The sequence below is a fragment of the Triplophysa dalaica genome, chromosome 5, assembly GCF_015846415.1.
Source record: "Triplophysa dalaica isolate WHDGS20190420 chromosome 5, ASM1584641v1, whole genome shotgun sequence".
Classification (NCBI taxonomy): Eukaryota; Metazoa; Chordata; class Actinopteri; order Cypriniformes; family Nemacheilidae; genus Triplophysa; species Triplophysa dalaica.
This window is the reverse complement of record NC_079546.1, coordinates 3,927,101-3,942,626: the sequence shown is the minus strand read 5'-3', so window position 1 is coordinate 3,942,626 and position 15,526 is coordinate 3,927,101. Positions and strand designations below refer to the sequence as shown.

The 15,526-nt window shown below is 41.0% G+C and overlaps 3 protein-coding genes across 4 annotated transcripts; 2 read left to right on the top strand and 1 right to left on the bottom strand.

Annotated features, from left to right (window-relative positions):
• Positions 1 to 266: 266 nt before the first annotated feature.
• Positions 267 to 3,142, top strand: fbxo7 (F-box protein 7). 2 transcript variants are annotated; one of them, XM_056748886.1, is made up of 10 exons: positions 267 to 332; positions 585 to 734; positions 922 to 1,129; positions 1,243 to 1,470; positions 1,603 to 1,747; positions 1,832 to 1,915; positions 2,205 to 2,300; positions 2,378 to 2,554; positions 2,633 to 2,679; positions 2,756 to 3,142. In XM_056748886.1, the coding sequence occupies exons 2-10, from the start codon at positions 613 to 615 to the stop codon at positions 3,062 to 3,064; spliced, it is 1,416 nt and encodes a 471-aa protein (XP_056604864.1). In that variant the 5' UTR covers positions 267 to 332; positions 585 to 612; the 3' UTR covers positions 3,065 to 3,142. The 2 variants fall into 2 exon arrangements, with proteins under 2 accessions (XP_056604864.1, XP_056604865.1); XM_056748887.1 differs by having other exon boundaries at positions 314 to 332; positions 607 to 734.
• A 218-nt stretch (positions 3,143 to 3,360) lies between these two features.
• echdc3 (enoyl CoA hydratase domain containing 3) lies at positions 3,361 to 8,045 on the bottom strand. Its single transcript, XM_056748889.1, has 4 exons — positions 7,859 to 8,045; positions 4,280 to 4,401; positions 3,907 to 4,205; positions 3,361 to 3,815 (listed from the first exon to the last, which is right to left on the bottom strand). The coding sequence occupies exons 1-4, from the start codon at positions 7,987 to 7,989 to the stop codon at positions 3,483 to 3,485; spliced, it is 885 nt and encodes a 294-aa protein (XP_056604867.1). The 5' UTR covers positions 7,990 to 8,045; the 3' UTR covers positions 3,361 to 3,482.
• A 407-nt stretch (positions 8,046 to 8,452) lies between these two features.
• LOC130420262 (proline and serine-rich protein 2) lies at positions 8,453 to 15,493 on the top strand. The gene is made up of 4 exons (XM_056747424.1): positions 8,453 to 8,718; positions 9,443 to 9,606; positions 10,891 to 11,113; positions 11,543 to 15,493. The coding sequence occupies exons 2-4, from the start codon at positions 9,553 to 9,555 to the stop codon at positions 12,988 to 12,990; spliced, it is 1,725 nt and encodes a 574-aa protein (XP_056603402.1). The 5' UTR covers positions 8,453 to 8,718; positions 9,443 to 9,552; the 3' UTR covers positions 12,991 to 15,493.
• Positions 15,494 to 15,526: the final 33 nt, after the last annotated feature.

The following is a 15,526-nucleotide window of genomic DNA, read 5'->3' as shown; positions in this document are numbered from 1 at the left end:
GTGAATTGTAAATTTGGTTGATTTGAAACAGAATTAAGTCCACTGAAATAAACACACAGAACAAGTATAAAACGGCACATTAAATCCGCAACTGTGACCATCAGATGGCAGCATTGTAGCCAAAAAAATAATTCGCGTATTAATTGTGATTGTTGTCCATCGAAACACAAAAAAAGTTAAAAGTTACCACTGGTTATATATTTATATAAGTATGTGTAAATGACAAATAAAAAAATCTTGAGAAGTCAAACGTAGGGCTTTTATTTTGAAATAATATTTGGCCAAAGAATCTCTGGCTTCACTGCGCTCGTGCTTTTGTGACGTATCCGCAGGTGGGTGATGTTTTCTGATGTTTACATGTCTCGTCTTCCATGCTAATATTTAAATTGACGACTTTCGCTACATTTATTTATGTATAATTGTCAGTAACAAATAAAATTGCTGTTAAAATTGCTGTTACGGTAAAATATCGCTGTGCTGTATGTCTGCTTTCAAACTTTAAACGGCTATTTTAAGGATGTGTTACGTCACGGGCGTGACATATAATACGAGCACTTAGACTGAAATGAAAGTGAATTGTTAAGGCGGATCTCGGGTGTCCTGCAGATCGGAATGAAGCTCAGGGTGAGAATCAACAATCAAACCCATAGACTGCAGCTGGACGGACCGGAACCGAGTCTGTCTGATCTCAGTGATCGGATCAGAGACACTCTGCTGTCTGAATGTGGGTTGAGGTGAGCTTGAATTTATCTGCAGCTTTATACAGTCATGACATCAGTTAATATATTAATAATAACTGTATTAATTTATCATGGCATTTTCTATCATGATATAAGTACAGTATATGTGACAACTAACCCCCTCTCTCTCTCTCTCTCTCTATCTCTCTCTTTCTTTCTCTCTCTCTCTATCTCTGTGCAGCTCTGATGTGGAGTTTAATCTGTCTCTAAACGGGAAGGAGGTTCTGGTAGACACGGGACAGACTCTTTCCTCCTGCGGGGTGGTCTCCGGTGATATGATGAGTGTGATTTTACCCCCAGGCAGCTCGCAGGAGACACAAACTGCCCCAAACAACCTGAGCAGTGCAGGTGTCCGGCAGGGGCAGAATCAGATGCACTCGAGTGAGGAGGCGAGTACTGACCCGCTCACCTCTGAAGCTCTTAAAACTCTCCTGAAGAGAAACACTGAGAGTTTGATGAATTAGTTTTGTTATTGTCTAACTTTATTTGTGTATCTCATCAGTCAGGACGCAGTGACAGAGACGGTGAGCAGGAGCAGTGGGTGGACGGAGATGGAGGCATGGTCACCGAAGGCTCCGCCCCTCTGCCACTGCTGTGCTGTGAGACTGTGGAGGGTGTGATTCCTCACGCTCTAGAGAGGCTGCTGGACTCGGCGAATTGTCAGAAGCCGTCAGACTGTCTGATGCTGGCGATACATCTGATGCTTCTTGAGACCGGATTCATTCCGCAGGTCAGAGTTCACCTGATGGTCACCTGACCCTTCACACGCTCTCTGAGCCCCTGTGAGATTATTCCAATCGAATCCAAACTTTCACAATGTAAAGTGTTTACGTAGACATAACTCTTGCCTCATCGGTTCCAGGGTTGGAACGTAAACTCGGGTGAGATGCCGATTGGCTGGCGGGCAGCAGGGGGCGTGTACAGGATTCAGTATGGTCATCCTCTTCTGGAGAACAGTGTGGTCACAGTGGTGGCTGTGCCGATGGGACAAACTCTTGTCATTAATGGTATATCAGTATGAATACACAAATTGATTCACTCCGTCCTATCTGAACTTGGGAAGATTTAACTGTAATTTATTGTTGAAACAGCTGTTCTGAAGATGGACAGAAGTTTGGAGAGCTCCCGTAAATTGACGCTGAAACTAGATGATCATGTGACACCTGACTCTGCAGGTAAGAGTGCAAAGCAAAAGTGAACTCTGCATCACGTCGTGCCACAACGCCCTCAGCTGTTATAAAATGCACTGTAACCCTCTGCTTCGTGGGGTTTATTACTTTCTTATAAACCACTTGTATAAACTAAAACGTGGACCAATTTAGTCCCTAGCAATATTAAATAGAAGACTTAACAAATACACTAATATTTTTATATTTAATATAAAAAGTATAGTTACATTCAAGTATATTCATATTTTATAAGGGCAATCCGGCTTTAACATTCTGTCTCTCTCTCTCTCTGCAGGTGTGAGCACAGGTGTGGTTTACAAAGACTTACGGAAACTCTCTCGTCTGTTTAAAGATCAGCTGGTGTATCCACTCATGGCCGCAGCCAGACAGGGTGATTATTCCTCTCACACGCATGTTTAGTTTATCATGTGGTATGTTGTGTGTTTATAACGTGTGTTTGTGTGTCAGCACTGGGACTGCCCGCTCTCTTCGGTCTGGCTGTTCTTCCTCCTGAGCTCCTGTTACGTGTTCTGCGTCTGCTGAACGTCACGTCTCTCGTCTCGCTGTCGGCTGTGTGTCGAGATCTGAACGCCGCCACCCAGGATCCATCGCTCTGGAGACACCTGCTGCACAGAGACTTCAGGGGTAACGCCACAAACACACACACTACACAAACACTCATCAGAAATGTGTGTATCTAAAGCTGTTGTGTTGTGTGTGCAGTGTGTTATCCGGCCGGGACTCAGCATAGAGACACAGACTGGAGAAACGTGAGTCTGCACTTCAAGTTTTTTTAATAATCTGATTTAACAAAACTCAACGTCTTGTTATTTGTTTTGTCATTAGGTTTACAGGATGAAATATAAGCAGAAGAAGGAGATGGAGCAAAGAAGCATATGCAGATTTTACCCGCCCCACCTGCCACCCATTTACCCTCTTGCCCCCATCCCACCTGCTCCCCTTCCCCTCTACCCCTACCCGCCTGGCATCATTGGTGGAGATTATGACCAAACGCCCGTTGTCCTGCCCCGCCCACGCTTTGACCCCATTGGTCCGCTCCCGGGTCATCTTCCAGGTGCGGACTTTCCCATTGGCCGGCGTTCTCTGAGGCCGGGAGGAAACCGAGCGGCGGACATCAGGAGAGGATTTATCTGAACGCCAGAACTCGAACATGTTCAGCACAGACTTGTGGACTTGTGTTGGATAAAGTCAGATTGACAATTTTGAGGCAGATATTCTTTTTGTGTGATTTCTTATATATAAAACAGTGTGACATTACAGACTAAAATATGACACCATTAACACATTTTTTTTTTTTTTTCAAGTACTCAAATGAAATTTTAGACTTGTTGTATTTTTGCTTTTGACACAATAAAAAACGTACTAATAAGCGACTTATGTAGAAATTGGTCAAACCAATAATAAATGGGAAAATATCTCCATAAAACATCTGAATCAAATATATTTTTTATTGAACATTAGATTACAAATGCTGCATTTGAACAGGATATTTCTGTCAGTTCTTATGTTTGATTGCAGTGAGTTTAAACAAAAGGTGTGTGCCAGTGCTGAATCACGTGTGGATTATCTCTGGACTGTTACTCCAGACGGGACGTCTTTTCTCCAGGAACGCCCTGATCCCCTCCTGCCCGTCAGGAAGCTTCAGGTTCTCCAGCATGGCACTGCAGGCGGACGCGTACGCTGCGTCTCGACTCTGAGACATCTGTCTGTGAAAAACGGCTTTCCCCAGAGCGACCACAGGCCGACTGGACTCACACACCCGTGTGGCCACGGCCAGCGTCTCCTCCTCCAACTGCTCCTCTCTCACCACCTTACTGACCAGACCGTGCAGCAGAGCATCCTGAGCCGAGATGGGTCGGCCCGTGAACAACATCTCCATGGCAACCTGAAACAGGACTACTGTAAATGGGTAATGTCTTTTTGCTACAAAAGCTTACTTTAAATTAGTTTTGAAGTCAATGCTTGAGTCACGTCACCTTTCTGGGTACAGCTCGCCCTAACGCCACGCCCGGGGTTGAGCAGAACAGACCCACATTGACTCCTGGAGTGGCAAAGGTGGATTTATCTGTTGCTATGGCAATATCGCAACTGGCGACTAACTGGCAACCTGCCGCAGTGGCGACGCCGTTTACCATAGCAATGACCGGCACGGGAATGTCCTGAATCAGGGTCATGACCTCAGAACATGTCTGGAACACCTTGCTGTGGTAGTCTGGACCCTTTGTTGAGGTCAGCTCCTTAAGGTCATGACCTGATGAAAACACTGGACCCTGCCCTGCAGACAGACAGACGGAGTCAGCATCAGGTTTGTAGATGGTTATTTTTTTTATGTTTTATTCTGAGTTTTGCCTGATATGATGATCACTCGCAGGTCTTCAGTGTCTAAATCTATCAGAATGTTTTCTCTCAGTGATTCCAGCATGGGCAGAGACAAAGCGTTCCTCTTCTTGGGATTATTCAGAATAATCCTTCTGAAATGATCACATGATAGGTAACAACCACAGCAACTCAACACTGATCCAAAACCAAATCCAGGTAGTTTTTAGTTATTGAAAATAAAAAATATAGACTACCACAAAGCAATGTAACGCAAATTACAACAGTAAATATTAAAGTATAAATACAGCATTTTTGCTTGCGACTTGAAGTTGATTTCATTTTCGCACTTTTGGACTTCCGCGTTCAATAGCTTTGTTTATATGCAATGATAATTTGTAATTTTATTTTATTATGCTTTCCAAATGTTGAAAAGCCTTACCTACAAACTTTTGTCAAAGTTTTAAAAAGGCTGAAAACATGTTTATCTCTATGGAATGATGTGACATCATCATCCTCAGAGGGACATTTCTAGTGCTACTGTGTTAATTTATATGGTTTCTTCAATGACACATTCTCCAGATCTTTAGGTTTTTAAATGAATGACTGGGCTAAAACAAGTTGGAAATCTTGCTTTTATCCAAAAGAACATACTACACCTCTTTAATCTGGAGTAACTCAGCTCACACAATGAGCTCTCTCTCTCAGAATATTGTCTTGATGAACCACACCAAGTTTAGTAGCATTACTCCTTTGTATTCATAAGTGTTTTTTTTGACAAACTTTGAAATGAGCACCCAATGTCCAACCGAGGAACAATTGGTATGCCTTAACTTGGCATGACTCAAGGAATTAAACGAGACCCCTATCATGACTATAGATCAACCATTTCAGAAGTTATAAGCAAAAATGTATGTTTATATAGTCCTCTCTCTGTGTGCGAGCTGTCATAGGTAAAGAAAAAAAACTAATGATTTAAATTGGGGTCTTTGCTCCTTCGGGCTTGACCCCTAAAAAGAATTAGTGTAGTCATTTCAGTTAATTTAAATCAATAACTTTGAAACAAACATAAAACAAATCAAGGCTGAATGTCCGAAAAAATTTATTTAACCTTAAACTCTTAAGTAAACAAAGCAACAAGGCCAAAGAAATAATAAACACTATGAACAAAAAGTACTGTTTTTTTTTTATGCATTTAGCAAAACAAACAAAACAAATTACACACAGAGATACAATGAGCACCACTTAATAAATTATATGTAAAACACAAAACCGTGGTTGGTCTTTTGATAGGGGCATGTTGAGGCACTTGACTTGAAAGCACCCCTGGCACGATTCACACGGAATCTGAGGACAAAAAGGACACGTGTCGTTAGATTGTTCTTATTGTTTTTCACTTCCTATTTTGTCACTAGTGAAATCATGACATTGATTACCCAAATGCAGTGCTTTTGTGTTCGATGTTTTGTTTCAGTTGATTCTTCAAGGTCCACTCTGGTCTCCTCTGGGCCATTGTTATTTAGACCACTGTCCTCAGATGCATGTCTCTCCAGGTCTGCGCTGTCCTCCTCAGAGTCTATTTTATTTTGGACAATATCTGCCTCAGTGTCCTCTTTCCAGCTCATTATGGTGTCTATGGTAGATTAGAGTAAACAGTAAGTGTATATTCATGAATATTTTGACAATTCGATATTTATGGTCAGCACTGGGTAACAAAATAAATGCTCCGTAACAACAGTGGTTTGGGCTTTAAAATATTTGTCCAAGATTAAAACATGATGATATGTTTATAATACAATGCATAGGAAAGAAAGCTGAACAGTCATTTGTTTACGATTTAGCCAAATTCTATTAGCTTAAACAATAACTTTGGCCACAGCTAAAGTGTCTTTATAATTATGTCATCCAACAGCAACTGTATACAACATATAGAGTACAGACAGAATAATTTACCTTCTCCTGTCTCCAGTCGTCTTATCCCAGTTGTTTGATCACTTGTATTGCTCATGTGCAGTTGGTCCCTCACACCTTTTCGGTTTTGTCTCCATGTGCACAATAACCAGATGCGATTTTTTAGTGTATCTTTACCAAATAAAGCGATGGATATATCTGACCAAACATCTGATGAATATCCCTGGTCCCGGTTTAAAATATCAGCTTTCAATAAATGAAACGCAACAACTTCCTTTCCTCCTGCTTCTGCCCATACATCTTTCCTTTTTGCCTTTTTTCCTTTCTTATATCTACCCATGACTTGATAACATTTCACTCTTTTGTTTATCCCTGAAGAATCCCCAGTATTGGGCCTTTATAGTTTTCGCTTATCTAACACCTGATGGTCATCAGATGATTATTGTCCAATTTGTGGGACCTCCCACAGAGCTATAAGCTGTTTTAATACAAGGCTAATTTCATATACATCTTTGTTTGGACCCTAACATAGCATTATTTTAGATTGTGAAGTTGTCAATATAAGACAAAACAGCCTAATGAACATGTTTTCCTGTTGTAATTTGCATGCATTTCATATTGCACACACAAATATCCTTCTGTATGTGAGATTACAGCCATGCCAAACTCTTAACTGTCCATGATGCTGAATTCACCATGTTATTGATAACACTCAAACCATAACCCAGACTGAATGTTATTTGGTCAAACACTTCATTCAATAACTTTGAAATCATTAAAGCTTTTGGTAAACATTTTGTGCCTGTTGTTCAATTTGTGGCGTTGATTATTTAAGTAACCCATGACAAACCATAAAGTAATTATTTTAACCGTACTAAGCATATACAGCTTATATTTTCACCTGTTTTTTTGTTGTGAATGTGTGATCATTGAAATATAACCGTGTTCACCAGGTGTGACTGGACTATGATTTATCTTCTACATCAGTAGTTCTAACAGAAAGACTCGGGAGGCAAGATTCTTGCAGTTGTCAGCTGCATTCATCGGCAAACAAAAGGGAGACTTGTGTTCTGGTGTCATCTTTATGCTGTGTCACAGGAAAATTGGCTCATACCATCATGTTCCCATGGGGGGAATCTTTATTGCAATGCACATGAAAAATTCAGAAGCATTGGCAGTTCTGCAAGACTGCAAGTAGTAATCAGTGAACATGGATTATGATATTGAGTGATTTCAATGTTAGATGAAAACAGAAATAAATGAATATATCTTTTTTAATTCAACACATAACAATGTTGCATTATAATAATGAAATGTCATCAATAGGTATGGAACATATTTAGCATATAATTGTGCAATGAAGAGTTGTAGTATGTTCTTGAGGGTCACAACCCTAATTTCAAAAGCTATTGCAGTGAATACAGCATTACAAGAGATAACAAATCAAACCAATAGTTGCTGGTAGACCTGGTGTTGGCGAAAATGCTTTTAATGCAATAAGAGTTTGGAGACAAGTATGCAAATTAACACTTAAAATGTTTTATATCCCCAAGACAGCTAAATGTTGAACTAATACTTTGCGGTTTTTAGTGATCTTGGGGATTGTAGTTGGTTTTCATAAATGTAGGTGAAAGTCCGAATGTGCGAATATGAAACCAGCCTACCGCAGTTTTCGGGTGACATCAGATAAGAGTTCAACACCTGATTCCGTTCTGCTGGTGTCTCAGAGTCAAAGATGAAGAATCGGACTTCACATTTCTCCTTAAAATACTCCACAATCTCCTGTTGCAGTTAAGAAGGTTTGTCACTCCATTAAACCCACTTAAATTCATGTTTAACCACAGCACCTCGAAAACGGTTACGACACCGGAAATGCCCGTGCTTTCCAAAATAAAAGTCCACGCTCGTAAGTAGCACTCAATAATAAAAGTTATGTGTGTTTAAAAACTGTCTCATCATTTTTTCCAGTTTATGAGGTTTTCCGTCTTAGTTTTAAAATGAGACGCCATGAAAGTAATTATCTTATCAAGGCCTAAATTATTTAAATAACAGCTGTTTTCCTCCTTTTGTATGTCGTTTTGTAAAAAACGAAAAATGACAAATAGAGAATAATATCAAGCTCGTGCCACAAGAGGGCGACATTTGTGTGTGATTGAATACCTGTCCTGTACAGGTGAGTACAGAAACATTACAGTTTAGATTTAGGCTAACGCACGTCTGATCAATACACGAGACATTACAGAACATCTCAAGGCTTTTTCATACAGTTTAAAACAGATAAGTGTATTCATTATAAGAGCTGTGAATGTGTCGTTCTCAGTAAATGAGTCACTGTTTATTGCAAATGAATCACGTGGAAGAAATCTGATCCTCATCATCAGGATGAAGGAGGAGCTCGCGTGGTGGAAACCTGATCTTCTCATGAAGGAGGAGCTCGCGCTCATTCACGCGCTCTTGAAGAACCAGACGAGACACTTAACGCGCGGAGCGGGTCTTTAAACACACACAATTTACACACTCAAATAATACACTTCTCCGTCGAGGTCTTACAGGATGTTTTGGTGAGTCTTTTCTTCTTATTTATATACTTCCTTTATGTATTTCATAGTTGTATACTTCCATTTTTTATATAGAAAACGAAGCCTATTTTAAGCTCAATCAAATGTTTAATTTCGCCTCGAAGTTTTCATGACACTTTCGTTAAAATGTTTTATTGAACTTCTACTTAGTGTGAATTTATGCTGAATCAAAATATATTACGTAGCCATGATGAGAATGAGATTTGCTTCTGTTGTAATGGATGAAATATGATGATCAATACCTGCTGAGATTCACCCGGATATTGTTACACGTCTGTTTTGTGTAGACATTAGTTCTGTACAATTATTCTTGTTTATTTGCCTGCATCAGTATTGTTCAATAGCACATGAGTAAATGTTTACTCAAGCTAAGAAGTTATGAATGGATGAATGGAGAAGATGAATGCCTACCTGACATGAAGTCAATTATAGAAAATGATATATTAACTACTAATACTATACTATAAAAGTATGCTTTTAGAGAAACGCTTCATGTTATTTGAAAAAAATGTCCACGGACACGTCGCGCATCAAAAATGTGTAGGGAATCCTTTGAATGACTAAATAATCATAATCTGATAAACTGCATAATTGTGCTGGTATTAGATCAGATGAGAGGCGCTGTAGTCAGACCTCATCTGTGTGAGCTCATATACACACACATTATTTATGAGAGTTATGTAATGATATGTGTTGTGTTTTTCAGGTGTGTGTGATGATGCGACGGGTCAGCCGGGTGTGTGGAAATGCTTCACATGACCCCTGACCTCTCCTGCTTGACCCAGTACAAGACGCCGCCCCCCTTATCCTGAAACCATGGACGTACACGTGCACCGGACGCCTCATTACGGGCTGAAAGACCGCCAGCCTGTGAGTATTAACACACATACGTATATACAGGGTTAGTGAGAGAGTAAGTCTGTGTGACACACTCTCTGATGGAAGACTGTCATTGTGTAGTAAAGGCAAGAATGCAGCAGAACAGCATGTGAGACATCTCAAACACAACCAGCAGGTTCAGCATTACAATGCATTCTACTGTGATGACAGAGTCACTTTAACATGTATTTGTATTAGTCATTACAGTGTTTGATAAGTTCAGTATCACTATGACACTGATACTCATACTGTGAGATTAAATGAAAGACAGTCATAATTAGAGTCGTTCTGTTATTGACCTAAAAACTGAGCAGAATAGTCAAAAACATCAAACTGTTCTAAGTTAAATCTTTGTAGATTCGATGAAATGTGTTGCATAAATATCTTTCAAGGTTTAAATTACACTATGTGTGTCACATCAAATAAAAAGAGTTGAATTATGAATTAGGCCAATAAGCATCCACCCTAGCAATCTGGCAAAAACCACAAGAACACCTCAGCGACTGCATAAGACCTCTAAATGAGTGTTACACATAGAAACTCATGTTTTCTTAGGACACTGTCAAACTGGAGTGTATTTTTAGCGCGGTTACGGCACACAATCGTTTCCTCGTGACATTATTGTACAGATTGTAATCTGATAACAACTATGCACACACAAGACACTCCAACCCTGTGTGTTAATGGAGTTACACACGAATCAGCTGTTCTGTCTACACGACAATGAGAAGAAAAGCCGCTTTGGTTCTGTCTGTTTGTCTTGTTTTTACATTTTAACAACACAAACTACAGCAAAGCTCAACTCTCTCTCCCTCTCTTTCTGTGTGTGTGTGTGTGGACATCCCGGCCGCTGAAGGGCTGTTGAGGGTGAAGGGCGTGTACGCCGGGACGATGAACAAGAAGCCCACTGTTCACACACACCTGTGAGAGTAGTCTGTTTTTTACATGAGTAGAGTCTGTGTTCTCATGTTTGAGTTCCTTGCCTCTCTCTCTCACTCTCTATTGCACCCGTTAGACCCGTGAGGTGAGTTTGTCAGGGCCCGAAATTACATATTAACAAACACACTCAACCTGAATTCCCTCTTCTAAACTTGTCTTACACCAGCCATAAACATCTGCCTCAGGTGGTCTGAGAAGACAAATCATTGGTTTACATGTGTCTCAAATGTTTCTCATGTGACCGTTTATCTTTGAATTTCGGGGACAAAGGTACAGAAAAGTCAACGCTGCGCACCTGTTTCAACCTGTGTGATGTAACTGAATCTCTCTCTCTAGGAGGATGATCTACAGTTCCTCAGTCTTGAGGAGAGGGAGTGTATTTTGTTCTTTGAGGAGACCATCGGTTCTCTGGAGGAGGAGTTTGAGAATGACGGAGCGGGAAGAACGGCACAAAGGCACACACCTGCAGAGATGCGCCCGGCCTCGTATGAGAGAGATCATGACATCATTGATCTGGTGCACGTTACACCTGAAGACAAACGCACAAACGTCATGCCAGGTACTACACAAAAACAGCAGAACAGACAAAACTCAACACAAACCACAGGCCACATTCAGAACCCGGTCTAAATCATAATGCAAACTAACACTTGAACTACAACATGTGTTTGAAATGAAATACAAACTGTGAAGTGTACTTTGCATTCTGACCACTAGTTTTTAATAGTTGGATTTGAGAGCAGCTTTGAGTCATCCTTATTTAAGATGTTTTTTTTAAATCCAAGACCACTTTGAGAAAGTTTGAGAAAACTTTATTGGTTGTTGATAAAATGTTAAAGATATTGTCTTTTCACTTGTTCACTTTCACAAGTCATTGTAAAAACTTTACGCATACTGTGCACTCATTCTTAGAAGAGAAGTAAGCACAGCTGAACCATGTGAAATATTTTGGAACTTCATTAATTATAGTTATGTGTTTCTTTTGCAGATTTCCAGAAGCTGATTATACCTCCAGAAACCCACTATGAGATGAAGCCCCAACGTGAGCCCCCCATGAATTTCCCTCCAGGGCTGAACATCACATCTCCAGCATCAGAGGAAGGTGGACACCTGCCACCACCCGGTTCCATTCCCACCCCCGTCGTCATCGCTAGTAAGATCGCCGAGCACCAGGGTGCAAACTCTGCATCCGCATCGCCTTCGGTTCTGCTTCAGCGCAGGCTCAGTCTGGAGTTACCGCAGAACCCCGTGACCAAACACGGCCCTCCGACTCATGCCAAGCCCACGCACCTCCCTGACAACATCAGTTTGTTGCTCGGCAGCCGGGAACACATACCTCATTCCATTGCCATGGAAGCCGTCAACGCGCAGGAGCGACGGGCCCAGATGTTAGCTAACCTCACCGGCCCCGCACACCCTCTGGAGGGCGGAGAGCCGTCTTGCGTCCGCAACCTTCCCACGCGAAGCGTGTCGTTCCGACAGCCGACGCCAGACCAGTCCAGGATGGAGGCCCTTTCGAAGCTTGGACTGGCTCAGAGACGAACGCAGTCGGTCATGCAGCCCTCTGCAGACTTTAACAAAGACAGCAGCAGCGGTAGGACGGCTCTCAGGAGTAACAGCACATCGAGGTACACCCTCAGCAGTGTGAATGAGCCTACCATTGCTAGTATGCCTCCACAAAATGCTAACATGGCCATCAATCATAAGAATGGCAGTACATCCAAAGTTCACGGTTTTGACACCACCGACTACTCCCAGAGCAAAAGCACCGTAGACAGACAGGACAAGTCTAGTCAATCAGCAGCGATAACAAGTGGCGAGATCAGACACGGTGATTTTAACAGCTATGGTGGGAAGAGCATCATCTTAAACCCCGCAACATCCTTCAAATCCGGCAAAGTCCCACATCACAATGCCACATCGCCCAAATCAAACACCCCAGAAGTCCACCTCAATAGCTTCGGCGGTTGGTCCAGAGTCATGAACCCATCCGTGGCGCACAGTGATGAGCCAAACCCTGCATACAGCAGCTACAGCCAATCACCACCCAACACGAGTCGCATCAGCCCACCAAACGCTTACGGAGCCAGATCCAAGACCTTCTCACCAGTCAAAGAGGTTAGCATAACCGCAGACGAAGACTCGCCTACAAGAGATGCGGTACCCCTACACCCCAAACCACCTTTCCATCCCGCCGCGACCAGACCTGCTGAACAATCTCCCTCTGCAGCCTCAAGACCTGCACGTCACTCCGGTCCTCTGAGCCCCACCAAGCCAAGAGCCAGTCCCACGTCCCAAGAGATACGCAGTAAACCTACAGTGAAACAGTCCTTCCGCACGCAGGGAATAACAGTCCAGTTCTCTGGGAAAGGAGCCACAGATGAAGCTAGACGTGATGCCCTACGCAAACTCGGATTGATGAGAGGAGGCCCTTAATTGTTCATGTGCAAATGTCAATTGTTACGTTGTGGCCAAATGGTACTAATCTCTTTATACTTTGTGTACAAAAGTTCCATTTAAAGTGACAAAATGTCTGTAAACACCCAGTTAGGAAGCTTTATAAGGTGTCACTTGTTTATATGTTGCCAAGTCGTTTTTTTTACTTTGTAGCTACTTTTCTATGGATGTAAAATGAGCAACATCCTTTCCGACCCAATACTGGTGTGGTTCGGGCACCTGTCCAGTAGGGGTTACCCAAAGCCCCTGGAATAAATGACTTTTATCTTGTTTTTGTGATTTGTGTAGGATGAAAGTAACATAGAAAACTTACCTAATCAAGAATATTTATTTGGAAGACACTTTAATGTATAACAACACAGTGTCTTTAAAGTATAAATGTAATAGTTATTTGGGATCAAACCCCCGTGCTTGGTGTTGTCAGCACCATGCTCTACCAACTGAGCCACAGAACTTAAGTGCGTTTGGTTAGTTCTTTTGGTCTTTGTATAGTGTGCCAGAAGTAGTGTGTCAGAAGTAGTGTGTCAGAAGTAGTTTGTCAGAAGTAGTGTAGTGCACCAGGAGCTCTCCTGAGCTCTCCTGAGCTCTCCTGAGCTCTCCTGAGCTTGCAGCCTCCAGTGGTGCAGTGGTAGAACATCGGTTATTTAAATCTGAGATCCATGGTTCAAGACCCGGTGAGAATGTTGTGTACTTTGTCTGTTTTGTCAACGGATGCCAATTTCGAGAGACGAATACGCCAGGAGATGTGTCAATAACGTGCAGGCTCCAGTGGCTTGATGCTAGAGAGACGGTAACGTGATTCAAAGGTCCAGAGTTCTAGCCCAGGTTGCTGTCCTACCCAGAACCGCAGAGGGGGGGGTTGTTTGGGTTGTCTCCCCCCCCGGGTTTCGGGAGTATGAACGCAGGGGTTATGCATCTTTTTATTGTGCGCTGTACGACGTATAATTAATATATACACTAATACTCGACGACTACAATAATACGCATCTATACAACACTTGCGACGACTAAATCATGACAGCTTTCACAGACTTTAATAGACACTTTTATTAATTTTGTTTTTAAGTGTTTTAGATACTAATTAGTTAACTTCCTAAAGTTCTTTACATTTTTATTTTTGTCTATTTAGTATGCATACTATGCATACTACTGTTATTGGATTAGTTAACTTCCTAAAGTTCTTTACATTTTTATGTTTGTCTATTTAGTATGCATAGTATGCATACTACCTTTATTGGATTAGTTAGCTTCCTAAAGTTCTTTACATTTTTATGTTTGTCTATTTAGTATGCATAGTATGCATACTACCTTTATTGGATTAGTTAACATCCTAAAGTATTTTAGATTTAGTGTTTGTCTTTTTTGTATGTTAAGTATGCATACTACCTTTATCGGATTAGTTAACTTCCTAACGTTTTTTAGTTGAAAGATTATTTATTGTTGCTAGTATGTCAACTATGGAGATGTAGTATGTAAAAGTATGCAGTTTTTTACTGTTAAGATAATTTTCTAAAGTTTCTTATGAGTATGTAAAGCATGCAAAGGCAGTATGCAGTGTGGTTTATTAGTATGTTTAGTTAACAACCCAAGAGAAAAAACGTTTATTTATAATCATCAAAGTGAGCAGTTTCTTAAAGTGCTTCTTTATTATGCCTTATGTGTTTGTTTAGTTTGGTGTCACTTGTTTCAGACCATGTGGATATGATATAGTTACTTATCTTCAGGAAACTTCTTTATTGTGAATTTGGATAAAGAGAGATTTACTCCAGGTAGCATGGCATGTATAGGTTGACTTGGTTCTGTTTTTTTATTTGTTATTTACCTTAATGTTTAAAGTCATATTTTTCCTGATATAAGAATCATCTGATGGAAGCCAATTTGTTCAGGTTGGTTCTCCGCTCAGGTGTATGTAATACCTCATGTTTGTAAACATATTCATGTTGTCACATTGTCTGTAAGCATGCAGATAGTTCATGAGTTTCAGTCTGATGAAATGCCAGTGAATAATAATGTTGTATTTATTCTGTGATGTTGAATTATGGGCACTGTTTTCTGCATTCCTTTGCCGTGGACCACAGAGGATCTCAGGCTAGTTTGAAGTCGAGATCCTCCCACACTAAACCACAGACATCTAAATCTAGATCCTGCTGTGGAGAGAAAAATGAGTCTGGAAGCACATGAGGATATAATCCAGCAAGCAAATGTGTGTGAAACATCGATGGCTTCTGTTGTGTGTGATGTGTATTTCAGTGTGAATGAGTTGAGTGAGTGTAAAATGTTGTGTGTGATTTGTTGTAGTTATTTTTGTTTGTTTGTTTTGACTCCGGTTTTTTGCTTTCACTAAAGCATTTTTTGAAGGATACTGGATGTGTGATTGAGAACACAACACACACACAGTAAAGCATACACTTTCTTTTCTCCTGTTTGTGTAAATGTGAACCCGGCTTTATATGTTATGATAATAATAAAGAGTTGAAACTCATTGACATTATGTAGTAAATTATTTAAACAAAAA